The sequence below is a fragment of the Saccoglossus kowalevskii genome, chromosome 12 (assembly GCF_978046115.1).
Source record: "Saccoglossus kowalevskii chromosome 12, keSacKowa6.1, whole genome shotgun sequence".
Lineage (NCBI taxonomy): Eukaryota > Metazoa > Hemichordata > Enteropneusta > Harrimaniidae > Saccoglossus > Saccoglossus kowalevskii.
The window spans coordinates 10498250-10526117 of record NC_140652.1 but is presented as its reverse complement, the minus strand read 5'-3'; the positions used below and the strand labels follow the sequence as shown (position 1 = coordinate 10526117).

At 33.4% G+C, this 27868-nt stretch overlaps 1 protein-coding gene and 1 long non-coding RNA gene across 2 annotated transcripts; both read right to left on the bottom strand.

Moving 5' to 3' along the window:
- Positions 1-340: 340 nt before the first annotated feature.
- LOC100371756 (kinesin-associated protein 3-like) lies at positions 341-27834 on the bottom strand. Its single transcript, XM_085506411.1, has 17 exons — positions 27650-27834; positions 23565-23696; positions 22679-22839; positions 21687-21751; positions 21217-21358; positions 18627-18851; positions 17793-17891; positions 16229-16407; positions 14804-14857; positions 13831-13939; positions 9554-9654; positions 8003-8224; positions 4435-4600; positions 4177-4302; positions 2761-2945; positions 2013-2205; positions 341-638 (listed from the first exon to the last, which is right to left on the bottom strand). The coding sequence occupies exons 1-17, from the start codon at positions 27679-27681 to the stop codon at positions 493-495; spliced, it is 2337 nt and encodes a 778-aa protein (XP_085362537.1). The 5' UTR covers positions 27682-27834; the 3' UTR covers positions 341-492.
- On the bottom strand, positions 12583-13821 carry LOC146735508 (uncharacterized). Its single transcript, XR_014931223.1, has 2 exons — positions 13424-13821; positions 12583-12746 (listed from the first exon to the last, which is right to left on the bottom strand). It is a non-coding gene; the product is annotated as an uncharacterized LOC146735508 (long non-coding RNA).
- Positions 27835-27868: the final 34 nt, after the last annotated feature.

The window sequence follows — 27868 nt, the reverse complement described above, 5'->3', positions numbered from 1 at the left end:
AATGGAAAAAAGGTAGTAGAAAATTATCATGTAATCTTGAAATTCTAATATTATATCTCTGAGTTTCTCAGTGAACGTACAAAGTAGACACTCTACATGATAAGATTCCATAATGATTGATCAGTCATATCCAGTAAACACAGCCAATAGGAGGGAGTTTTAGTAATCAGTGTGTAGTCTGTCTGGTTGTTATTTAGATGATAAGAAATGATAGGCAGTTGACCAGTCATATGTTAATCCAGCATGGATGATAACCAATAAGAAAGCTTTTTACATGTTAGCTTTTATATAATATGTGAAATGAACAAAACCTATGCTGATTGAACATTATAGAAATATATGTCCATCACATGTGTATTTTAACCAATAATAAAGTGTTTAACAGATCAGAAAGTGATATGCAAATATATGACAAGAAATCAATTCTGATTGGCAGTTAATAGTTACATGAGCGTTATTGGCCAATAGGCACAAGTTTTACATTAAAATGATTCATGGTGTTGTTGGGGGAAACCATGCTGACCTATTATAAATGGGAGTTCCATTGGGGCCAAGATAGTCTCCATTCTGCATTACATATTCATCAAGATATTCAGGACTGACTGTCCCATCAATCAATTCACCATCCTCATATGCACCTGGAATACAAAGACAAATCAGCCAATCAGAACAAATAAAACTATTGAATAAACCAATCAGCAGCAGTATTATAACTCTTTTACTATTACAACTAAACTCCCCACAGACAACAATGTAAAACTTGAAAAATACTTACACATGAATCAATGATATAAATGGCTAAAATTGAGAAGGAATTCTTTATTTATCTAATTATTAAAGTCAACTAAGTAAACAGCATCACCACAGATATTGAAAGTCTTTAAAAAAAGATGCTTCTACCACATTTGTATTGGCAATGATGAATAACATAACCCAGCTGAGAAGTGATTATAGTTGTTATAGCTGATTATTGTTTGATTTACTGGGAAATACTTTATTTTCGCTTGGAATTTATTTTCCATATTTTCACTGAATGGATGATTCAGTGAAAATAAAATCCAGTGAATATACCTTTTTTTCTATATTTCACACTCAACTCATCGAAATCAGTGAAAATACATTTCATACAAAACTTTCAAAAAGTTGTATAGGCAAAAATTAAGTAATATAAAATAAAATATTTTACAGTAGGCAAAGGCTTTGGTGACTTTTAATATATAATCACCCGTATAATATAGACTTCTAACTACATCTGACCAACTACCTATGCAAATAACATACCTAGTGTTTCACAAAGTTGGTTTCCCGCACAAATTTGTAAAGTACAAACCTCCAAATACAAAGCGCAAATTGCCAAGATGCCTACCTCAATGTACCCTTCAAAATAGTCAGCCATTACTGGTCTTTCTAACAATCAATCAAAGGCTTTTTAGAAGTTTTGGCCTCAACATAAAGTACCCTTGAAAGTTCAGAAATTGTAATATAAATGACCGTATAGTGTGCTATATACGCAATAAACATTCCCTAGTGTTAGAAAAAAACAATGGGGAACTTGAGACTAAACTACTAAAAATGACAAACGTGTTGTTTATATGTTTGTATCAATATTTACATTGGGCAAATTCCGTAACAACAGCATACTTTAAAATACTTAATTTTCGCTCGTAATTTATTTTCTTTAATTTTGCTGAAGGGATGATTCAGTGAAGTCCAGCGAATATAAATATTTTTTTCTTTTTTAAATTCAACTCATCAAAAATAAGTAAAATTAAACTCCATACAAAACAGCCAAAAGGTATTTTCAAAAATTAATTCTGACTAAAATAAAGTATTTAACAATTCCCATACAATCATAGCATTACAAATATCAAGTGAACATAGGATTATTCCAAACAAATCAGATTTACGATATTATGAGAAGTATTTACTCCCCCCTATTATACCACAAATTGAATCTTAACTGATAAGGACTTGCCAATTGCCCCCACACAAAATCAACATATTCAGTTTACCTGGATGTCCATAGAATAGATCCGGTCGATCCAAGATATCTGATTCCTGGATATAAGGCCCATATCCTTCGTCACCATACATCATTCCTTCATTGTCATCCATTTGACGTGATTCAACCATCTCTAACCACTGTGAATTGTGCCAACGAAATTTCTCTAATTGAATTTTTTTGGCCCACTCTTCATCAAATTCCTAAAAAAATAATAAGTCAATTAATATCTAGCAGACAATGCATGGCAAGCAAGCGCAGCCAAGTAATTTATTTGAAATGCGGAAGTCAAAGTATTAGTTCATGCTTGAGTTAAGTCATCATCAGTAACTTCTAAAAGTTTCTTGTCCTGGTAGATAGTTAGCAGTCCTGTTTTTTTTTTTTTTTTTGCTCATGTTGTCACACTCATTACAAAATAAAATACAGAACACATTTTCAATGTTAAACTGGACTATTTTATTGATTATTTTCGCTGTGAGAGAGAACCTTAGACAGCTTGGCATATATTTTACAGTAAACCTCTTGCTTACCTGCACAGTTATTCATAATTAGCCAGGCAATATTGATTTCCACGTTGCTATAATATTTTGTCTTAGACAGGCACACAATTTTATTTTACAAATCTGTTCACTTTTGATTGAAAATTTTCAGATTTTATAAAATAAATGCAGCTATAAATAATAAGTCTGTTGACTTTTCATTTTCTGACTAAATCCTATCGACTTTATTCTAGGGTAAATTTAAAATAAACAACTTACTGAGATAATATCCAGCGTATTGTCACAAACTTTTCTGATTTCTGCATTCTTGTCGTGCATGAGATCAATCAGGTACGCTGGTGCCTGGGTCTCCTTGACAATGACCTCCCGGGTCGCCTGATGAAATACCATTTGGTAGAACACATACACTATCTGACACACTATCTCATCATCCTCTTGTTTCGCTAGAGACGAAGAATAACAAGAGTGAATTCAACAATATCGCTGCTGAAATAAATTAGTAGGAAGCTTTTCTACTTTTCTCTGGTAGTTTTAAAACAAACCTGACAGAAAATAATACCATAGCTTGCACTTCACAGAAGCATCAAAAGTCATTGCCTTGAGATTTGCCCTGGTGTCTTTCAATATTACCAATGTTATTTCTATAATACCCTGAAATAGTTTTCGTTCATCATTAACAACAAATATATACTGTCTTGAGTGCCTACCATAAAATCTGTACTAGAAGCCGCATCCCTAATAGAAGTCGCACCCATACTTTTTGAATAATTGGTAACCAAAAATTCATCATCTCTCATATGTGTAGATAGTGCTAATAGAAGCCGCATCCCCTCTGTTATATTGTACCATTTTAATAGAAGCCGTGGTTTCTAATACACATTTTACAGTACATTGCGGTATCTTTATAATAAATTTATTATTATACATCTTCCTGATCCACACAGATTAGTGGGTGAAACTCAAAACTAGGCATGAGTGCAAAATTAGTAGAACTTTGCTCTATAAAACTAGCTTCATTTTGAAAAATGCCTTAAAACGCGTACTTGTTCCATATTTGGAATTTGTATTTCTGATATGTTAGGACGGAGGTACCGTACTGTGATACTTAATATACAGAGTCAAAGCAGAGCTATTTACAAGATTGTGTCTGTCTGACTACCCAACCCTAATACCAGACACTTGTTTGTTGATGAGTTTTTGATTTAACTGATAATGCATAGGACAGACTAGACTGCCTTGAAAGCATACTGTAAAACACTTAACTTTCCCAATTAGATATTTTCGTGATTTTTTGATTTTATGGCATTTTTGAAAACAAATTTTCATGAAAATCGCTGACACTCTGAGTTGTATGCCAAAAAACATAATTTTTAACCTCTACAAAATTTCACAATTTACACGGTATGAATTCATGAAAATTTGTTTCTCGCGAAATTAAAGCTGTACTGACACTGTGTAAGTACTGTAGAATATTTTCGCTTGGAATTAATTTTTGCTATTTTCCCTGAAAGAATGATTCAGTGAAAATGAAATCCAGTGAATATACCCTTCTTCCTATATATTACATTCAACTTGTCAAAAATCAGTGAAAACAAATTCCATACAAAATACCCAAAAAGTCTTTTCAGCAAAAATTTATTCCAGCTAAAATAAACTATTTTACTTTATACTCACCATTGAGGAGTTCAATAAGACTCTGTATTATACCGGACATGGCCAGCATAGCTGCGCAGGAATCATCACTGGTTACCGTGCCAACCAACATAACAACCTCTAACACCAAGTCATCTTCAGCAGCACCTGTAGAGGGCGGTATTACACAAAAGCCCACACAAATTAGCAGTCATTTCAACAATAAAGACAAAGTAACTAGCCCAGTATTTTTAATTATGTGAAAATAATCATATAGTTGAGTATATTGAATAAGCTCACCAGGCTGTAATCTCTCTTTAATCCAAGAAACTAATCCGTATTCTTTAAGGAGAAGTTCATAATCCAAATCCGGAATGTTTAAATTACTCAGAATTCCTAGAGTCTCAATTACAAATTCTTCATCATCGTAGCTCTTGATAACATTTGCCAGATCACTGATGTAGTCCTTAAAGACAAAAATATTCATCATTTAAGTTAGAGATTTGAAGAGATTATGAAATAAACAAATCTAAGAAAGCAATTATATATCAAAGCAATCAGTCTTGCACTTTTAAGGAAGAAGTCAAAAATGTAAAAAGTTGATGCAGATACAAACAACAAAGATTAACAAAAAATAATCACAAATATGACTAGCTAAGTTGACAGTGGAGCTAAAAACTGACAACAAATGTAGAAATGTATATAAAGGTACATGAAATGAACTATGGTAGTATAGCGCTGTGTAATTTCACATTAAGAAACTTTTGTTTTGTGAGGATGGGGTATGGAGGAGTCTGTACTGAAATACTGGAATGCCATTCCTCTCAAAATGTTGTTTTAAAAATAAACAAGCAGCCTGTCGGCTGAGATAGCTCCGCTGTTAGCAATGCACATGGCAATTAAAGAACAGAAGATATCATTAGAAAATGAACAAATCTGAGAGAGGTCCACATGTAGTACCTATATGTATAATATATCAAAGCAATTGGACTTGCGGTTTTCAACAAGAAGTCGAAAATATCACTTTTTACCAAAAATTACAAAAATATTCATCAAAATTAGAGAATTAAAGATATCATCATGAAATGAACAAATCTGAGAAAGGTCCACATGTAGTACCTATATATGTAATATCAAAGCAATTGGACTTGCGGTTTTCAACAAGAAGTCGAAAATATCACTTTTCACCAAAAATTACAAAAATATTCACCAAAATTAGAGAATTAAAGATATCATTACAAAATAAACAAATCTGAGAGAGGTCCACATGTAGTACCTATATATGTAATATCAAAGCAATTGGACTTGCGGTTTTCAACAAGAAGTCGAAAATATCACTTTTTACCAAAAATGACAAAAATATTCACCAAAATTAGAGAATTAAAGATATCATTACAAAATAAACAAATCTGAGAGAGGTCCACATGTAGTACCTATATATGTAATATCAAAGCAATTGGACTTGCGGTTTTCAACAAGAAGTCGAAAATATCACTTTTTACCAAAAATTACAAAAATATTCACCAAAATTAGAGAATTAAAGATATCATCACAAAACGAACAAATCTGAAAGAGGTCCACATGTAGTACCTATATATGTGATATAAACAAATCTGAGAGAGGTCCACATGTAGTACCTATATATGTAATATCAAAGCAATTGGACTTGCGGTTTTCAACAAGAAGTCGAAAATATCACTTTTTACCAAAAATTACAAAAATATTCACCAAAATTAGAGAATTAAAGATATCATTACAAAACGAATAAATCTGAGAGAGGTCCACATGTAGTACCTATATATGTGATATCAAAGCAATTGGACTTGCGGTTTTCAACAAGAAGTCGAAAATATCACTTTTTACCAAAAATTACAAAAATATTCACCAAAATTAGAGAATTAAAGATATCATTACAAAATGAACAAATCTGAGAGAGGTCCACATGTAGTACCTATATATGTAATATCAAAGCAATTGGACTTGCGGTTTTCAACAAGAAGTCGAAAATATCACTTTTTACCAAAAATGACAAAAATATTCACCAAAATTAGAGAATTAAAGATATCATTACAAAATAAACAAATCTGATAGAGGTCCACATGTAGTACCTATATATGTAATATCAAAGCAATTGGACTTGCGGTTTTTAACAAGAAACAAGAAGTTGAAAATATCACTTTTTACCAAAAATTACAAAAATATTCACCAAAATTAGAGAATTAAAGATATCATTACAAAATGAACAAATCTGAGAGAGGTCCACATGTAGTACCTATATATGTAATATCAAAGCAATTGGACTTGCGTTTTTCAACAAGAAGTCGAAAATATCACTTTTTACCAAAAATGACAAAAATATTCACCAAAATTAGAGAATTAAAGATATCATTACAAAATAAACAAATCTGAGAGAAGTCCACATGTAGTACCTATATATGTAATATCAAAGCAATTGGACTTGCGGTTTTCAACAAGAAGTCGAAAATATCACTTTTTACCAAAAATGACAAAAATATTCACCAAAATTAGAGAATTAAAGATATCATTACAAAATGAACAAATCTGAGAGAGGTCCACATGTAGTACCTATATATGTAATATCAAAGCAATTGGACTTGCGGTTTTCAACAAGAAGTCGAAAATATCACTTTTTACCAAAAATGACAAAAATATTCACCAAAATTAGAGAATTAAAGATATCATTACAAAATAAACAAATCTGATAGAGGTCCACATGTAGTACCTATATATGTAATATCAAAGCAATTGGACTTGCGGTTTTTAACAAGAAACAAGAAGTTGAAAATATCACTTTTTACCAAAAATTACAAAAATATTCACCAAAATTAGAGAATTAAAGATATCATTACAAAATGAACAAATCTGAGAGAGGTCCACATGTAGTACCTATATATGTAATATCAAAGCAATTGGACTTGCGTTTTTCAACAAGAAGTCGAAAATATCACTTTTTACCAAAAATGACAAAAATATTCACCAAAATTAGAGAATTAAAGATATCATTACAAAATAAACAAATCTGAGAGAAGTCCACATGTAGTACCTATATATGTAATATCAAAGCAATTGGACTTGCGGTTTTCAACAAGAAGTCGAAAATATCACTTTTTACCAAAAATGACAAAAATATTCACCAAAATTAGAGAATTAAAGATATCATTACAAAATGAACAAATCTGAGAGAGGTCCACATGTAGTACCTATATATGTAATATCAAAGCAATTGGACTTGCGGTTTTCAACAAGAAGTTGAAAATATCACTTTTTTGTAATATCAAAGCAATTGGACTTGCGGTTTTCAACAAGAAGTCGAAAATATCACTTTTTACCAAAAATGACAAAAATATTCACCAAAATTAGAGAATTAAAGATATCATTACAAAATGAACAAATCTGAGAGAGGTCCACATGTAGTACCTATATATGTAATATCAAAGCAATTGGACTTGCGGTTTTCAACAAGAAGTTGAAAATATCACTTTTTACTAAAAATGACAAAAATATTCACCAAAATTAGAGAATTGAAGATATCATCATGAAATGAACAAATCTGAGAGAGGTCTACCCAAGGTACATATACACCAAGTATCAAAGCATTCAGGCTTGTAGTTTTCAAGAAGAAGTCGAAAAAGTAAAACATTGACACGGACGACGACGACGAACAATCACTCATATGATAAGCTCCGCTCGACAAAGTCGACAGCGGAGCTAAAAATACATTCATGAGTGTCTATGTGACCCCTGAAAATTGACACAGAACAAAAACCTGTGAAACCTGTAATGAAGACAGTAAGCATACAAACTTTCCCACACCCCATACCAGTCAAATTAGTAAACGGAAACTCACTACAAATAAATTCTTAGCTGGTCCATCATGCTGCGAGATGTTGCGTATCATTTTCATCAATAACGGATCTTTGAATTTAAATGCTCTCTTCATGAGTAACTTTAATCCCGACCCTTCACATATGATCTGTGCATTTCTCTTATTACATGATAGATTGACACCCAGTGCTATCAACTCAGGGTCAACTCTCTCATCCTGACACTCCAAGATCATCCTCATCACCTAGGTAGAGAATAAAAAGTCTCTCCAGTTAGTATCATTCAAAAAGTCACTTTCAATTGCTGTAAAATATTTTATTTTAATAGCTGGAATTAATATTAGCTGAAAAGATATTTTGGCTGTTTTGTTTTATTTTCACTGAATTTGATGAGTTAAATGTAAAATATTAGAAAAAAAAAAATTTTATTTTCACTAATTCAGATAAAAGCAAAATTAAAATCAAACTGAAAATAAGTAGTTTTACCGTATAAAGTCAATAGTGGAATAGAAACAATGTAAGAAAATTTCACTGGTGTTCAGAATGATTACAGTCATTGATAATGCCTTACCATATAAATGTGAATGTTTACTGTAACAAAAATCTATCAAAAATTAAAAGTAAAAGTACAAAGATTTTTTTTGAAGCCTGCTGGGCTACCAGCTTCAAAAGTGGTATTGTATTTAGAAGTGCATCCTCTAATAGAATCACACACCAAAAAATAGCATTGATTGTAGTTGAATCAGTATTAAATATGATTTATTTTGTCATTGACATACACCTACATGTATGTCATTTCATAAGTGTTAATGGTAGGTATATTAAAAATACAATTTATTCGATACCTAGGGCCATGTAAAGTGTGAAATCATTGGGTTTTTTTTGTAAATTTCCATGTACGGAATGAGCTACTAAATTGGAAATGGTAACCTATCAGTGTTTGCAGTATGTGTGGCTTGGGTCACAGTTAATGCCAAGTACTGGATGTATTACAAGATAGCAACAATAGCAATTTGTTCACATATTGCACATTGCATGGTCAATGCTATATGAATATTAGGTAACTACTGTAAAATACTTTATTTTAGCTGGAATTAATTTTCACTTAAAAAGCTTTTCGGGTGTTTTGTATGAAATTTAGTCTCACTGATTTTTAATGAGTTGAATGTAAAATATAGGGAAAAAAGTATATTCACTGGATTTTATTTTCACTGAAGCAAAAGCAAAAATAAAGTATTCTACAGTAACAGTAATATACTGTACACATGCTAGTTCTCATGACAGTGTCCCATAACTATGCATAATTAAATTATTTTCAAGACAGAAAGGAAATGACTACTGCAGACTTTTACCCCTTAAACAGCCCAAGATTATGACCATACTGGTAGATTTAAAACATTAACAGAAAAGATAAATAAAATATACAATATACATCAGATGTAGGTAAGATACACCGAGAATCAAAGATGGCAAGGACAATGTTACAGGTTAATTATTAATGACAGGAATGCAATATATCATAGCTACCCTGTACACCCCAGTTTTTGCAGAAAAAAGATAAATGTTTTACTTACAACTGGTATACAATCAGTGTATGTGAACATGGACTTGGCTTTATCATCCATACTTATATGGTACAGCAGACATAACACTATAACTCGATGATTCTCATTACCTGTCAATAAAAAAAAGATTCACTAACATAGAATAAGACAGCACAAAGTTCATCATGCATCTGAATGTACACCATTCAAAGTTGCATTGACACTTTATACTATATCTCAAGCTCACATTAACTCCTCTAAGCATTGTAAGGCCTTTGTACTGTTCAAGAGCAATTTTATTTATTGAACTGAATCCTGATATCAAATTTAGAAGTTCTTCCTAAAATAAGAGGCCATGTGGAAAATGCCTTAGAGTGATTACAACAACAAAAGTCATGTTCAAATTATGACTAGACACCATGAAATTGTGTTTGTTAAGTACAGGGTGATTAAGTGACTGAATTTATTATTTCTCATGGTCATCTGATCAGTGGTAGGTGTTTTATATGTAACACAAAGAGGAAACACAGTTTTAAGGTAAAAGTCACAGAAAACACTGATGCATCAACTGGAATAACAATTGTGAACTTTGGTAAGGTTAGATTAAAGTGGGAGATGAATTTGTCAGGTTACTGCTAATATAATGAGCACAGGTGAGAACAATATTCAGACATGATTCCCTCCTTGGTCGTTTGTGTACATAAATAAGTCAAGTAACCATATTTATTTATTTTATTTTTTTTTATATTTTGTGCATAGTGTATTAACTGCAGATGGATACAAAGAAATACAATTATTGTCTTGTCTTGTCATACCAGGATTGAGTATTGATCACAATACATGGACGTGTGTAAAAAATATCCATTGCTTGCCATACTGAACAAGCACCACGGTTATTGCACAACACCGTTTGATATTAGTGAAAACCAAACAATGTATTTGTGTTGTGTACTTCACATGGGATCCATATCGCACGGTACGAGGTTTTACCCAGAATTCAACACGTTCTGTACCAACGCATATTGCTATGCGCAGAACTGAAATTCTGGCATCGTTCTGCGCAAAAAACGTTTTTAGCGCTTGAGTTGTTTCCGGGTTAGCCTTCCATGTGCTTATCGTGCGATTTATTGTACCAATATCACATTTTCTGGACGTATTCCTACACAATCATGCTAAGAGTATCCAAAAGAGTCAAGCAGGCAAGTTTAGCCGCAAAATTACGTGGGAAATTCAACTGCTCACTCGATCGCCGATGTTGTCCGTCGGCACACAAGGTCGTTCTCTTTCTGATCTTTCTTCCGAGATTTTGACTCGAATATTCGGGTTTTGTTGCTTTTTTAATGACAATGATGACTATAGTTCACAGTTCGAGAAAGTTAAAACGATGTGCTCACTTCGAATGGTTTGTAGGCGATTTTATGCTATCGCGTTGAATGATTTGTTCGTTATGGGAATGACGGCAAGCTCTATTGCCAGCCGTGCTTTTCACAGATTTAAGCTGATGAAGGCGAGATCGCTCGTTGCTAATGAAATAGGGCAACTTTCCGATTTGATCATTCAAAAAGGGCCATCTCAAGTAAGACAAGTGGTGAGAAATTTGCTGGAAAATTTAAAGGGTCACGAATGGGATGATTCAAAGAAATATTTGGAAGTCTCTCTTGCAGTTCTATTTAGCACGAAAAGATCAGCAATTTCTAAGAAAGCCACTGGGAGTCAAGCCTACCTCAGTAAAATCTTAAATCAGCACCAGGCAGTAGGTGAAAAGTTGTCTGGATTTGATGAGAGTGCCCTTTGGCAATTACGATTAAATAAAGATAAAACATTTGCCAAATCAGTATTATCTGTATCATTTTTCAAGGAAGCCATTATATCAGATATTCTGCCTCCTTCTGTTAAATTGGCTTTATTAGCAGCACCATCTTCCCAGAAATTAGATCAGACTACAAATGACAAATGATTCTGAAGCAGAACACATATTTATCCATCTAGGGGGCGGTCTGACAATGATGGTTTAGAGAAATCTCTGAGAACACAAGAAAATGTTTCAAGAATTCTCAAATTAACCACTTTGTGAAATAATTTGAAACGGTTCCACACTATGGTGTCAGAAACTGCCTCTCAAAATAAAAAGGGCTGGTTTGTTCATGATATTGAAGGCCTGGTTTGGAGAAGTGTCCTCAACATATTGACTGAAAAGAAATTGGATTATGACCTTGATGATGAAAATGAGAGACAGAAGTTAGAAATAGTTGTAGGTGAGGGTGGCCACACTTTCCAAGATTTCAAGGGAGTGTCCCAAAATTTCAAAGTATTTGCCATCAGTGGTGCTATACGTCTGATAAAATATAATGGTAATGAAGTATGGAGAAATCCAAATCCAGTCTTCTGATGCAAGCCGCATTCCATTTGCCATTATAAATGCCCCAGAGAGTGATGCACTGATAGAAGTTGATATTCTTCCTGTTCTGGCATGCACTGAAAAATTTGCCCAACATGGTATAAAGGGGATGAAATACTGTAGAAAACTGGAACGAGATGAAAAGTATAAAAGTTTGGTCTTGCAGGGAAAGAATACCAGTTTTTTCTGCAATTTATGTTTGGCTACAGTTCATAAATGTCACAATCCAAATCATGAATGGGATATGTCTATCACTCTTGCGGATATGAATTCATGGGCAGAAGAAAAAAGTAATGGTCAGAGTAATCATCCTCTTATAAAGTATGACCCCATAAATGAATACACTATGGATCACCTTCATGCTAAATTGAGAAACGTGGGTAAACTAATTGACAAGCTCTTCAACCAGGCTCAAAAGATCGACCAACAACTGGAATTTATACAAAAGTTTGCAAAGTTATCTGAAGATCAAAAACATGATGTGAAGCAATATGAAACAAAACTAGTCGACCAATTTGATACCAAGGTTGAAATTAATGAAGCAAATCATTCACAGCAAAGTTACTTCAAGTTACTAAAAAGGATGATCTTAACAAACTTGATAAGAAACTTGAAGCAGCTTCACTAGCATTTGAAATTAAATACACTGAACACATTGAAGTGAATTTGTTGGATTCTGCTGAATCACATTTTGAAATTTTATTTGGCACACACAAGGAATACAAATGCACACTATGTGCATCACATCTCCATGTTGTATATAATATCAAGCCAGGTATCACTCGTCACATGCAAACTGTCCATGGTAAGTTCAGCACAAAAGATCTGAAACAAAACACAAGATGCATTACTAATCTCAATATTTAATATCAAAAATCTGTCATAATAATAAATTATTATTTACACTTGGTAAAACTATTCTAAAGTCAGCCTAAATTGTCAAATTTGTAATGACACTATTTTCTAGGTATTAATTCTTCAACTTCAAACACATCAATGTGTGTCACGTTTACTGGAGAAATGGGGCAAGTGGAGGGGGCGTGGCACATTTTTTTTGAAAATCAATTGTTATTAACTATATTTAGTATATTCTCACTTTAATATTACATAATTTATTATGAATAATATGTCAGAAAATAATATTGAGAGAAACGAATGAAATGCATTGGTATCAAAAACAGATACATGGAAAATGTTCATTTTATCCCTATACCCATAGTATCTCAATAGTGTATATATTATCTCAATAGTGAATATATGGTATGCAAATTAATGACAAAATACATTATGACACTTTATTCACTACTCCTATGAGGGACATAACGTATATATGGTCGATCTACATATCGTTGTAAAGCTCTCGAAATCCCCAACAAAATTACGTTTTTCATTTTCACGACCATCATTTTTGCAACAAAAAAGGCGCCAACAATTGAAGAAATCGAACGTTATTTTCTAAAAATTGCTTTTTTCTTGTGTTAAACAGAAAAAAAAGGACTTACCGAACGTAACTTTGTGAGCCGCCATGTTGACAATCCATAGGAGGCACTTTCGCGGTAATTCTAACATAACAGTGAGAGGAGTAGGCCAAAAACCACCAAAAATGCAGTAATTTCGCATAATCAATTATAGTCTATAACTATTTATTGAAATGGTTAAAACGATCCGGGTAAAAAACTTTAAATACATCAAAAAAATGAGAATTCCAGTATCAAGTTAGGAATGAGGCTGGTGGGTCAATTGAGGTCATAGAATGGTAATAGCGTGTATGCTAGTTTTTCTTTCAATTTGAAATTGCGCCCTCATGCGAAGATAAAGTGTATATTGGATGGTACAAAATGCATTGAACTCTGGGATATCACATTTGCCGTGTATCTAAGACAGTGTGACATGAGAACTGTTTACTTACTTATAAGAGACACTAGTTTTGGTAACAACCCTAGCTTCACCATTTTACTTCTTAAAGGTGCATCAAAGGAAAGATTTAATAACAACCTTAATGTAATGTTCAAAAGATCCTGTTGAAGTAACAAGAATATAATGTAAACTACTTTATATTTGTAAGACAAATTTTCATGTCAATATCATTGTAAATATGTAGCTATGAACATTTCACTTTGAAGGTGTTGGCGACATTTGCAAAATACCATCACCGTGAATGTACTTCAAACCATTAAATTGCAAACATTTGTAGTGTTAGAAATGTAACAAATAAACCATGACAAAAAGTTCAAGTGGCTGCTCAAAGAGAAAAACTACATCGTATATGTTCCATTCATAGCACATTATCTTACGTAAATGACACAGAGGTGTTGCCATGGTAAAAAAAAAAAAGATTCATTTTAATGATCCATATAATAAATTGCAATAGGTAATTTTCCGTTCAACTGTGAGATCTCATGCATTGTGTAAATGACGTGGACCGAAAATCCGCTTTGGAACTCAAATTTTTTCATAGCTCAAAGTCAAAAGGCCAATCTTTGACAGATACCATTACTTCATTGAAATTGACCATTATCCAATGTGTACAGCACATTATTAAGCATGAAAATATCTCCCAAAATAAATGCGTTTTGTGGAATCCCATGCAATGTTTAATGCCACTACGCAGCTACGGCCTTTGTTTGTCCTGTTTTTACGTTTGATTTCACGCATAACGGAAATGGAAAATGAACTATGCTGATTTATGAGACGTGCTTCCAATAAAACAAATACAGTATGTGTCATAGCTTTAAATACACCAAACATGTCATAAATGAAGTGGGTTCGTTTTGTGAAATTAGATATGTTACAAATCATCTGATCCCTTCCGCTCTATGCTTATAGAATGTTGTGTCTTTCTTTGATCACAGCAAATGAATTTATTCTTAACGTTCACTTACCTCATGGTCACACGGCACCAATTTTACCAGTTTTTCAATAATACAATGGTCCGCCTAGAAAGTGATACGAATAATCATGTATTATATTACAAGATACAAATAAACAATTTGGAAAGTTTTAATATGCTTTCTGTCAAAACCTGCTAGGATTGTGTTCAATTTAGGTCCCATGCGTATACAACAGGTGAAACATTCATAAATTGTGCTGATCTGTATGTCTTAAAGCTTATAATGTCACAGCAATGTATGGTACAGCTATAGCAGTACATTAAATGAAATCCAATCACAACATTTTGAGAATCAGACTTATATATCGAACAGATATAACCACTGCAAACATTATAATTTTGTTGATTAAAATACAACAATGTATACACTTCTACACCACTGTGAAGTTTTGCTCCCACAATTTAAAATCCTATAATTCTTCAGATAAACAAAGAATGTTCTAATGCACTTTTAAAATTGTCAACTGAATGATGAACACTCCATACAGGGTTCTGAAGAGATGTCAAATATCTGTATAGTGCTACATGGCAATAATAATAGCTACACATGTATGTATCTCTGGTGACTTTTGCCATACATGTGTAAATTTTACTAAGAGCCTCACCATATATACTATTATTATACATCTGTCACCATAACGCCATAAGTTACAGTATGCCGTAATTTTGCGTATTTTACAGGGTATTTTCATCCTACCATTTAGGAAATGCGAATTCCAAATATGGAATGATTATGCGGACAAGAGTCAGATCTAATAATAAAAAAACAAACATGGCTGCCACCAGGGTTTGACCGGACTCTACAAAAAAGTTTGTTGATTCTGTTCTAAACTTTTTGCATTTCGGCATTCCCATAATGTATCCTTGGAAGGAAAAGATATATAATAAAAAGGTTATTATGAGGATACCTCAAAGTATGCACTTAGACAGTACGTTGTTGAATTGACCTCCGCTGCGCATTGGTCAATACTCCCGGTGTACTGTCTTTGTACATACTTTGAGGTATCCTTGTAGTAACTTCATATGATTATTTGGTATCTTTGTAATAACCTCATATTATTTTTTTTAATATCTGTGTTGATTTCAAATACACTGACACATCATCAACACATCTGTGCCTAAAATTGTAGCAATGAAACAAAGTTCCCGCAGTAGAAGTTCATTCTATAATACTCCAAAGTTTATTCTGAATAATGATATTCATTTAAAAAATTCACTCGAAATATAAAACAGGAAATGTAGATCGTTAATCTAATAATCTGATTAGTGAAACCTGCTCAGACAGGTTAGTATTATTTTTAATCTCTTTTTGTTTTTATTAACAAAGAGCAAAACTAAATAAATGCTAAATAATTCTTGTGGGAAATAATTAAAAATAAAATAAGACTATTTTGACTGAAATAATAATTCCCCTTACCATATCATTTTTGTTCTCTACAAATATACTAAGCTTTTTCAGAAACGAGACGACTAATATTAATAATTCAAAGTTGTCTCTTTCTAGAGTCTTCACTAACATTGGTATCACGTCCTTGTGTTTCATCTTCATTTCAACTTTCATGTCTTCCGCCAGATTTAACAGTAAATAAAATGAAACTGATGAGAGAAATAGAAAGAAAGTTAATATTTCGAACAATTGTGATCACAAATACTGATATACATTGGCACTAAGGTATGTTTTTATTTATAATTATAAATATTTATAACTGACATAAGACAAATGGTTACGCTCATACATGTACTACATATAAAGTATATTAACCCCATATCCTGCCAGCCCTATGTAAGTTTACATTGACCTGACTATTAAAATAAGGTCATCCTATGCAGACAAGCATCCTAGCTATTTGTGTATCAAACTAAAGAACTTGACCCTCTCCCAAAAAAAAAATATATCATTGAATAAATTTATAAAGCATTTCTTAAATACCTCTTGGACTGTATACATATGAGTAAAGTTAGGTGAAACTAAAATTCCTTTGAGTGTGTGTAAAAATTTGGAATTTTCCAAATTCATGAAAATCTTCAGAAAAAAGCAGTAAATTTTTTGCAGATTTCATTCATGAACACATACAAAGATGATTATGATGTATTCAGTTTTGTAAATAAAAAAACAAGACGTATATGAAATTATGATCATACTTTCTGCATGAATTTTCTCAATAAATTCACATTGCTTGATGGCAAAGTCAAGCATACCAAAGTAAAAATCGTCAGAAACATTCTAAACCCCTTCCTCCAAAGGTTTGGTTTATCATCATTGTGAGCAAAACTTTTATTTATGTATACCGGTGAAGTGCGCCACATATGGTAGAATGAGGAAATGTTTGTTTCCTGTTTCAGAGAATGTTTTGTTGAACCAAATACACCTTAAAGTTTATTTTGAATGCTTGTATTCAAGATTGTTATTTAATAAATGTACAACGTTTAACATATACATTTATCTTGTTATGGTACTGTGAAAGGGTTAATTATTCACTAGGTTTTAATTTTGCTTATTTCGCTGACTGGAAAATGAGCTAAATTAAAACCCAGTGAATATGTAAAAATTAGCATAGAGCACATTATCTAAATGATAAAACCGTGAATTTGAAACCCACTGAATATGCCTGAAATGGTAAATCAGTGAAATTTAAACCCAGTGAATATGTAAAATTTAGCATAGAACACATTATCTAAATGATAAAACCGTGAATTTGAAACCCACTGAATATGCCTAAAATGGTAAATCAGCGACATTTAAATCCAGTGAAAATTAGTCATTTTACAGTACCAAATAATATGAATACAAGTCTGGCTCCACATAAATTTTATTTTGGCCTAAGCTAAGTAAGTCTAATACATATACGGTATAATTCTACATGTCCTGCCATAGGAAACTAGATTTAGAAATCAAATTATTGCATTACAGCATACACTCCATAACTTATTCCAGTTAGTTAACAGTACTGAAATTCCATAAGTGATAAAACAGTTCTAACCTCTGAGAAGCTGGTCTTGTTTCCTCAAAAGACTTTGATATTTCTTGTAACTTCTTTCAAAATCTTTCTTGAGTGACGGATCATTGGAATGAATATCCGGTGAAAACAGAAGTCAAGGAATTTAGGAAGAGAGCAATGTTTCACCAATGGAGATGGCTATAATTCTTGATAGCCAAAACTCATTAATTACGTGAATGAGCTGCTCAATTACCTCAGATTTGCATTATACTATAAAATGTGTATACAAATTTTAAATTGATTTTAGCCATTTGACTAGGAACAAATTGACACACGCATGTCCTAATACACAGAAACAGTGCTACCATGCCTTCCTGTTTTTGCTTTGCATACACGGGAGCTAAAAATGATTTAAGCAATCTTGATATTGTTTATGGATAATGTGGAGCTTTAATTAAAGTTTCCTGCAAATTGGGAAAAAATACAAAATTTTCAGAACGAAGCGATTCGGCAACATTGAGCCAACAAAATCCGGCTGCATTTGTCATATTTGTGTGAAAAAAAAGCAGTTGGCCTAATCTTACCCTAATGGATCCTTTGGCTGTGAAAGTTTTAGTATTTTCCCCCTGATTTTTGAGTTTCAAGCCATTTTCAAGATGCCCCATATAATAAATATTGGTAAATTGATTATTATCACGTGACTGTGGCTAGGTGCTATTTCAAAAAACATGTGCCGTGATACATTTTTCAAATACATGTTCCATGCTGAATAAACAATGAGTTTCTCCTGCATATCATCTCTTAGTTATTTTTGACTTGAGTAGATCCCTTATCATAGCAACAAGACAACAGTACAATGTACACCACAAAGGATATCAGCTTTTTTTTTCTTCTGTAACTCCTCCTGCCATAGTCCATGCCTTTTTAGTTCATGCTCCACTATAGACATTACTAAGGCACCAATTTTAAAATGTGCTATCACACCATGGAACTGAGAAAAACTTGAAAAACAGAAAAATACGTAGATAATATTGGTGGAGAGCTCTACACTCTTCTTCCAGTCTTCTCGAAGTACTCTCGCCAATGCACCAAGTATGGTTTCTAGAAAAACGCAACAAAGTGTGTATAATTAGATTATGCAGAGTACGCTCACCAATACATCAATTATCATTTCTAGAAATAGTGCAACAAGGTGCGTATCAGATTATATGAAATACTCTCGCCAACGCACTAAGTACGGTTTCTAGAAAAAAGCAACAAAATGTGTATAATTAGATTATACAGATCACTCTCCAATGCACCAAAATCCTTAGGTCATGGGGCTTCCCCTGACTTTGATTTCTCTCTCCGTATGTTGGCTGAATCACAGATTAATGCCTACAGTTCAAAAGTGTTTTGACTGACCGGAGTCTATGATGGATAAATGAACATAGTGAATTAGACCATTTTCTGTTCACTACTAGATCCCAATTATACATGAAATTGAATGTAAAAACAGAAAAAGCAAAAGACATATCAGCTTAGTGACACCAAAACTTTGCATGGGATTCAACTATTTTTTAGGTATATCCACCTTTAATTAATGTGCTATAAACATGATTAATTTTGATGAAGTTAAGATATCTCAATGTCATACTCTTCTCTGAAAGATAGGAATTTTGACATAGAACTTTGAAACAGAGAAACTAAAGTTCAAAAACAAATCATTCAAATTTTTAAGGAAGACATTTGATTCACGTCTTTCACGCATTATTCAAGATTTCAGTAATCAGAAAATCTTGTTGTCATGGCTGGGCCAGTCTACATCACCCCTTTAAATACATGTTTAGTTTGTTATATCTGTTGATATATGCATTTACTGTAAAATACTTTATTTTAGCTGGAATTAATTTTCGCTGAAAACACTCTTTGGGTGTTTTGTATGGAATTTATTTTCACTTAATTTTGACGAGTTGAATGTAAAATACAGGAAAAAAAGGTACATTCGCTGGATTTTACTTTCACTGAATCATTCAAAGGAAAAATAAAGTGTTTTACAGTAATACATTGTATTTGAGTAAAATATTAAAAAATAAATAAAACAAGTCATTGTCAATGACACGTCCCCGTTCCGTTAATATTTGAGTGACATATACATTCAAAGCAGATCACGACCGAAATGCACCTGCATATGTACAACACATTGTACTAAATCTGAACAAAATCCATCCATGCATGACTGAGATCTGGTTCCGGAATTGTGAAAATACGTGATTTTAATGCATTTTCGGTCTTAAAATGGCCATCATTCAGCTATTGTTAAGCAGATCATGAAACAAATGCACATATCTATTTGTGACATGATGCAGCATGTGTGTGTGAAGTTTGAACTTGATCAATCCAGACATGTCTTGGATACGGATCCAGAACTGAATTCTTTAAGAAAATGGCCGCCAGTCGGCCATTTCGAACTTGATCCGGAAAAAAAAATGACGTGCATCAAGGTCCTATTATGTTTAATGTAAGTACCAAATTTGAACAAAATCCGTCCATGCATAACTGAGATCCGGGTTCGGAATGGTGAAAATGTGCGATTTCAATGCATTTTCGGCCTTAAAGCGGCCGCCATTTGGCTATCGTTAATGGGATCATGAAACAAATGCACATACATATTTGTGACATGATGTACCTTGTGTGTGAAGTTTGAACTTGATCAATCCAGACATGTCTCGGATACGGATCCAGAACTGAATTATTTAAAACAAAATGGCCGCCAGTCGGCCATTTCGAACTTGATCTGAAAAAAAAATGACGTGCATCAAGGTCCTATTATGTTTAATGTATGTACCAAATTTGAATGAAATCCGTCCATGCATAACTGAGATCTGGGTCCGAAATGGTGAAAATGTGCGATTTCAATGCATTTTCGGCCTTAAAGCGACCGCCATTTGGCTATCGTTAATGGGATCATGAAACAAATGCACATACATATTTGTGACATGATGTACCTTGTGTGTGTGAAGTTTGAACTTGATCAATCCAGACATGTCTCGGATACGGATCCAGAACTGAATTCTTTAAAACAAAATGGCCGCCAGTCGGCAATTTCGAACTTGATCCGAAAAAAAAAATGACGTGCATCAAGGTCCTATTATGTTTAATGTATGTACCAAATTTGAACGAAATCCGTCCATGCATAACTGAGATCCGGGTCCGGAATGGTGAAAATGTGCGATTTTGATGCATTTTCGGCCTTAAAATGGCCGCTATTCGGCTATCATTAATCGGATCATGAAAAAAATGCATGTGCATATGTCCCATATAATGTGTGATGTATGAGTGAAGTTTGAACATAATCGGTCCATGCATGTTCGAGATACAGGTGATCACGGACGGACGCACGGACGCACACAGGGCAAAACATAAGTCCCCGTTTTCGGACTCCGTCCAAACGGGGACTAATAACTAAAACAGCGATTGAACTCACCATTTTGTAAGAGCTCTTCTAGGTTGTCAGGATTTCGTGCAAGTTGTAATACTAAAGCAGTCCCTCGTACTTTTTCAGGAGTGTCTTCATATAAATATTCAATATAGTCTTCAATGTCATTTATATTAGCTAACTCATCAAGCTACAATGACAAAGAGATCTATTTATTTATTCAACCAGTAGTTATTAAAATGCAGATGCATATCACCCACTCATACTATCATTTCCTGCCAACGGTTTTGAATTATGTGTAAACAAGTATTTTAAATGCATTGTACATGTATGTGATGCATGAACCCAATAACGAACACAACGCCTCATGGGGACCATGTTTAGTAGTCAGGTAGTACACATTCAAGCATTATCAACAACAGTATCATCAAACTATTGTACTATTGATAAAAACATGCATGTATGTACCAAATTGAGGACACTATATTCTTATAAGTAATTCTTTTTTATTCACATACCTCGGTTCCTTCATAGGGAGGCGGATCTTTCAGTTTTCCTGTTAACGTTCCTTTTTTACCTTGGTCTAGAAGTAATGAAAACATGACTGACATCAATACACAGAATACAACCCACCTTTTAGTACAAAATGATGTTCAATATTTAAGTTGTTGATAACAATGAATAAATATGACTTGGCTGTAAATGATAGACATGTGACTTAATTAGAAACAGACTTACATTGTTGCAGAAGCTCAGTAAATGTAATTTCTTGGTTAAGGTTGTACCCCTCCCATAAAATGTTAATAGTTCAAAATAGTCAGCAAAATATATGCATGTGTATGTGCTTCACTTCAGCTATTAAAGTGCTGGGTGATTTTGAATTTGAGTGGGTAAGCAAGGGTTTTGTTTCATATGGCAGACTACAAGCCCAAATTGGTAGACTACTTTATGGTCTATCCCCCCTCCAACCGCCTACGATGGTCTCGCTGCAGCACGTTGCACTGCCAAAAGCCTTTTTATTTTTTTGGGCCTGTTGTTACAGAATGATGGCCTGCTATTAAAAGCATTTGAGAAACCCATAGTAGGCCTCCACAGTCAGTTATGTAAATGTACACTTATTAGACACACGACCTGGCAAGTATTGCTGTATAGTTGATTTTAACTGCACATTTCACTGAAGTGTTCTTGCAGTGTGTTGTCTTTGACGTTTGTGATTGTTGCTGTGTATTTTTGTTCGTAACTTTACATAATATCGCAAAATTAGGCAAGGAAAATCTGCTAAAATCCTCTCCCAAAAAAACGTTTTCTGAGCTTCTGTGACAATGCAAGACTATCTCTAAATACGATCTATGTAATCATTTGAGAATATCAACCATACGAGGCAGAAGAAAATTTGGCTACACATCATATTTGCATATTCACAATTGAATCCACAGAACATCTGAATTATTTTTTCAGTTGTTATGGCTACCAGAATTTATTTCACAAAACAACACATGTGGTAACTTACCAGAACCTTTGGTTGGAGAGTTTTTTTTTCTGTTTTGTAAGTAGTATAAAAGTTGTTCAACTTCTGGAAGTTTTGACGGATGGATTAATTTACATTTATCGACCACTTCCCGTGCTAACGCAGCGACGTCGGTGGCAGAGTTCAGGTTTTTCAGACGAATTCTGTAAGAAATGTGTACAGTATAACATGCATTCACTGATAATGGAAATAGGTGGTATAGTATAGCAAGAGAGGTTTAAAATAGATACATTGCTGGAACAAGTATAATTGAAATCAAATCAACTCGATGAGTAACCTGGCATCTCTAACGTTTGTGTGAAAGTTAAATAATGTGATGTATTCTGCGACTATATACAAGGACAGTGACCAATTTTGAATTCTATGTAATGATTGGTTCAAGACAATGACACCAAACTCCAATGCAGACCTGATCCAGTGTCATGTTCACACATTTTTCGATAACCTTCATTCTGTATTTTTGACTCATTGCAAAGCCATATGATTTTATTTTTGTGCATGGACACAACAATAACTTGAAGTCATGCATCAAATATCAAGAAAAGTATTTTATCTTATTTGCAAAGAAGAGATTGAAAATACCAATGTTATTCTGTGACAAATCTGGATGGCATAACAAATTTTAAATTAAATGTGAATCATTTATGAAAAATGTGGTTGTCGGTTTGATTGAATTGGGTTGATAATTCACATGGTCCGGCAGCCATCTTGGAATCAATATAAACCAGAAGTACTCTATTTCACATACATTGTACTTCCAAGGATCTCAGTGATTTGAAATTGTTGTTATAGCAACAATGGAATATGTACCACCAGTATTATAGATAAAAAACTTTAATCAAATTTATCGAAAAAAACTAGTACTCACATTTTCTGGCACTCCTTTCTTTCCCCTAGCATAGGATCCCCCAGCTCACCAAGAATAGTCGCTTCTAATTCATAATTCACAACTAAGGCTTTTTCTGTTGGATGAACATCAATATTGCCACCTTTTACTTTCCTGAAAGAGAAAAAAATAAACATCAAGAAATTGTAAATAATGTCGCCTGAGATTAACAAACCTGTGTATAGATATGCATACTGGATTGTGTTTGTTTTACGTGATGTCATCAGTGAGCAGTATTTGTATGAATAATGAACGCCACTGACATACATGGGAATGCTGTGGTGCAACTACTAATAGTTATGCTGATTCACTGGTGTGTCAACTGTGAATCATATATTGATATAATGATTTTGAAAAACTATAGTTACAGAATTTGTAATTTAGTGAAACAAAATTCACAATTTTTATAAACAAAATAATGTACTAGTAATTGTGTCCCAAGCTTGAACATAGCAATCAAACAAGGGACTTAATTAAATGGCTGTTATAGACATATGGAGGAAACTATGGGGCTAATCTCAGAGAATCTTGAAGGTGTCTGGCATTTTTTTCATGAAACTTCCTACCTGGGGACAATAGTGTAGTGATAGTGTACGGTAGGGGAAAACAAGGTGATAAGGCAGGAGGTGGGGCATAATATATGTAGCAACTCTAGTGATTTTTCTTCTCCCTCAACATACCCCAATGTGGGGAGGGGTACTAGTAGCGCATTATAATACATAGACTTTCTCCATACTCTCTGATATTTGCATACACATGTCATCAATAGATATATCTTTTTTTTCACATGCCCTTCTGTATTAACGTATGCACGAATAAATGTTGCTTATCATGACATCTTTTGCAATGCCCATATCAAATTCAACAGAAGGTATGAACAGGTCAAATAGTTTTAAATACTATTATTAGCTAAAGTTCCTACTATGGTGTAGACGTGTTTTTTCATTACCAGCAATAACAATATTATAAAACAATATTTATGGTCGATAATAATAATTTATTGACACAACACCGATATAGTACAATACGGCAGTATGGCCACTAAATACAACTATTAACGACATTTAAAATAGAATTAACATATTTGGCGAAAGGTATAATAAGATGAGTATCCAAAGCACTTAACAAATAAATGAATTTACATTCTTGATTTAGTTTTTCAAATTCTGGAAAGCTAATATTGTGAAAAAAAATTTCTCTATTTGATTTGATATCTGAGTTTGAACAGTTCATAACATAGTGTTTTTCATCACCCACTTCGGATGAGTCGCACAATTTGCATATTCTTTGTTTTTGATGGATATTATTGTATCGCCCTTTCTCAATTGGCAAGTTATGGCTAGAAATTCTTAATTTTGTAATTGCTGATCTTATTTTATAATTCAAAATTACTTTTAGATAATTTTCAAATTTGTAATTTTTCTTTACCAGTAAGTATGTCTTTAATTTGTTGCCAACATTTTGATTGTTGTCTTTATTGAGTTGCTTCATCCATTCATTATTATATGTACATGTATCTTTAAGTTTATTTTGAATAATTCTTTTTATGTTTTTAGAATTTAGATCATTAGCTTCCCAGAGTTTGTTACATATAAGTGTTTCTAACATGTGTTTTATAAAAGTTACAAATGATTTCTGTCCTTGTTCGTGTAGATCCAGTTCATTTTGTAAAGCTATCTTTGTCAGAATCAAGGACTTCCCATGTGCTATCCTTGCCCAGTAGGAGAACACATTGTTAATTACCTCCAAATGTATGGGGCATCGACCTAATTCACCCCGTGAAGCAATGTTTGAGCTTCTCCTGTGGACTCCTAATGTATTATTGCAGAATTTTAAATGTAGTTTTTCATATTCCAAATTGTCATTTTTGATTGATTTGAGTGTCCCTTTGAGTTCGAAATTGTTGATGGTATAGGCACCCCATATTTCACTCCCATATATACAAACTGGTTTTACTATGCTGTCAAATAAATAACAATTACATAGTGTGTTAATTTGGGTATTGGCATAAATATTGAATTGTTGTCTAATTGAAAAGTAGCTTTTTTGTGCTTTCAGAGTCAATGATTTAATGCAGGTTTTGATGGTACTATTTGAGTTAAAATTGATTCCTAAATATGGTAATTGATTGTCAATCTGTATTTTTTTATTATCAATATAGAAACTCTCTGAATTATCAATTTTTTTGTTCATAATCAGAATTTTTGTTTTCTTTACACTCACATTTAATTTCCAGCTTTTCAGTGCTTGCCTTTTGAAAATGGATGGTGAGTGAAAAATTGCTCTCCTATAAGCACTGAGGCGAGTTATGGGAGTGATTACAAATTTCTCGCCTAAAAGCAGTGAGGCGAGTGATTTTAGAAAATTATATGATTTGCAATAAGGGTGGACCCAGGGTGTTTTAGTTAACTATAACTGCCTATGACTATAATTATAATGAATAAATTATTATGGAAATAAAATACTACAGACATGTTGTCATTCTTTTATATTTATTTATTTTTAAATCACACAACTCACTTTGAAATTGAACCATGTGTCACAGTCAATCTCACATTTTAATCAGGATCAATGTTATTGTCAGATGACAAATGTCTAGAGACATTATGTTTTTTCACGCTATTTGTCCCATTCACCTAAATCATTAGGTCTTTTTTGGCTTGCCCTTTGATGGTTACATCGGCCTGAATTTTCTGCATATATTTGGCACATAGGTTTCCACACGATGATATCCAATATCTCCACCAGTGTTCCACTTTAGGAATGTTGCCAAATGCGCGCTAGAACCTAGACTGGCAAAGTCGGGACTTCTTTTTTGTTTTACAAAAAGAAATAATTAATTTTCATTTAGTTCTTGTAAAACAAAAAAATAGGTCCCGACTTCGCCAGTCTAGCTAGAACCTTTCGCAGGATAAATAATACCATGGCAGAGTTTGTATTTAGCATCACCGGTCCCAGTCAACTAACATATTTTTCAATGGAAAAAATTAATGAATCACAATCCAACTACAACAAATTCTCAATTTATCTGTGATATTACGGAAATTCAGAAATACTCATGAAAAACGTGCGAAAATCTGGCTCGATTCCACGCAAAATCGATCGCTAAAGCTGTATTCTCCCAACCTTGTGACGTCACATTGACTACTAGTATGTTTACCCATGCTCTAATTGGTTACAAATTAAATACTGAGCTTTTACCTGCCAATAGAATTTGGTGCTGCTACGTTTGATGTCAACGGTTGTCCTTAGTGACAACGCATCATGAACTCGGCTTGAACTCTTATACTCTAAGGGAATTAATTTTAATTTTTGGCGATAAACTAAACACATTTATTTTGTAATATTAATAAAAACAATTCTCTTTTTGGAGGATTTCATGGCCCTGAAAAGGGCCGTTTGATTTTGGTGATTCACTTGCCTTCTCAATCGTCGTCGTCATCACCCTCCCCGGATGCTTGTTTCACAGTCTCTCTATCGAGGGACTGTGCTTGTGCTAGGCGAGTGTTTTTTAGCTCGCCTAGTGCGCAAGCGATAGGCGAGCGAGCGATCGCTCGCCATAGACGGAAAGGCCTGGCTTTTACAATAGTTTTGTAATTTAAAATAGGAGTTTTGTAGTCCAAATTTGGTCTTTGATAGAATGACTATATCATCAGCATACATAAGGCATGGAATTGGTTCCTTACCCAAAATTGGGCAATCAGCTCTGCTGTATCTTTCATTAGAACACTTGGTAAATCATTCACAAATATGTTGAATAAGGTTGGTGATAGTGGACACCCTTGGCGAGTGCCTAACTTAATTATATATACAATGTAGCAAAGTAATCAACGTAACATCAAATTCATGTTAAGAAGTGTATGGCCAATCCGATGATGGCCCTGAGAACTGGACTTATAGTGGGGATTCCTAGTCGATCAGCAAGCCCAACCAACAATCATGAACTCAGAGATGGACATTTCATTTACATCTTCATTGCCAATGTCATGATGATTATCAAAATGATTAAGAGGGACATGAAGAAACGACAGTTTACAGCCGATTGTAAAGACATTATCGCAACAAACCTTTTCAGATATCTTGCGTCTTCGGCCTGCATTGTGCCAGATCAAAAATTGAACCTAGATATATACGATTACAGCGAAAAACAACGAAAACATTACAATCCTATGAATAAATTCACCGAAGACTTTCCTTCGCCGCCATTTTGTCAAACTATTTATGCGCAATGCACGATGGGAAATTTCAGTATCATCACGAAGTATCGCGGGAGGTCTGTATGACCT

Excerpts from the sequence above, each read along its gene's own strand:
- LOC100371756 (XM_085506411.1), bottom strand. The coding sequence starts at position 27,681 with ATGCAGGCCGAAGACGCAAGATATCTGAAAAG. Across the intron at positions 14,858-16,228 it reads TAGAGAACAAAAATGATATG|GCGGACCATTGTATTATTGA; the intron begins GTAAGGGGAATT and ends ATCACTTTCTAG. Across the intron at positions 8,225-9,553 it reads ACACTGATTGTATACCAGTT|GTGATGAGGATGATCTTGGA; the intron begins GTAAGTAAAACA and ends TTCTCTACCTAG.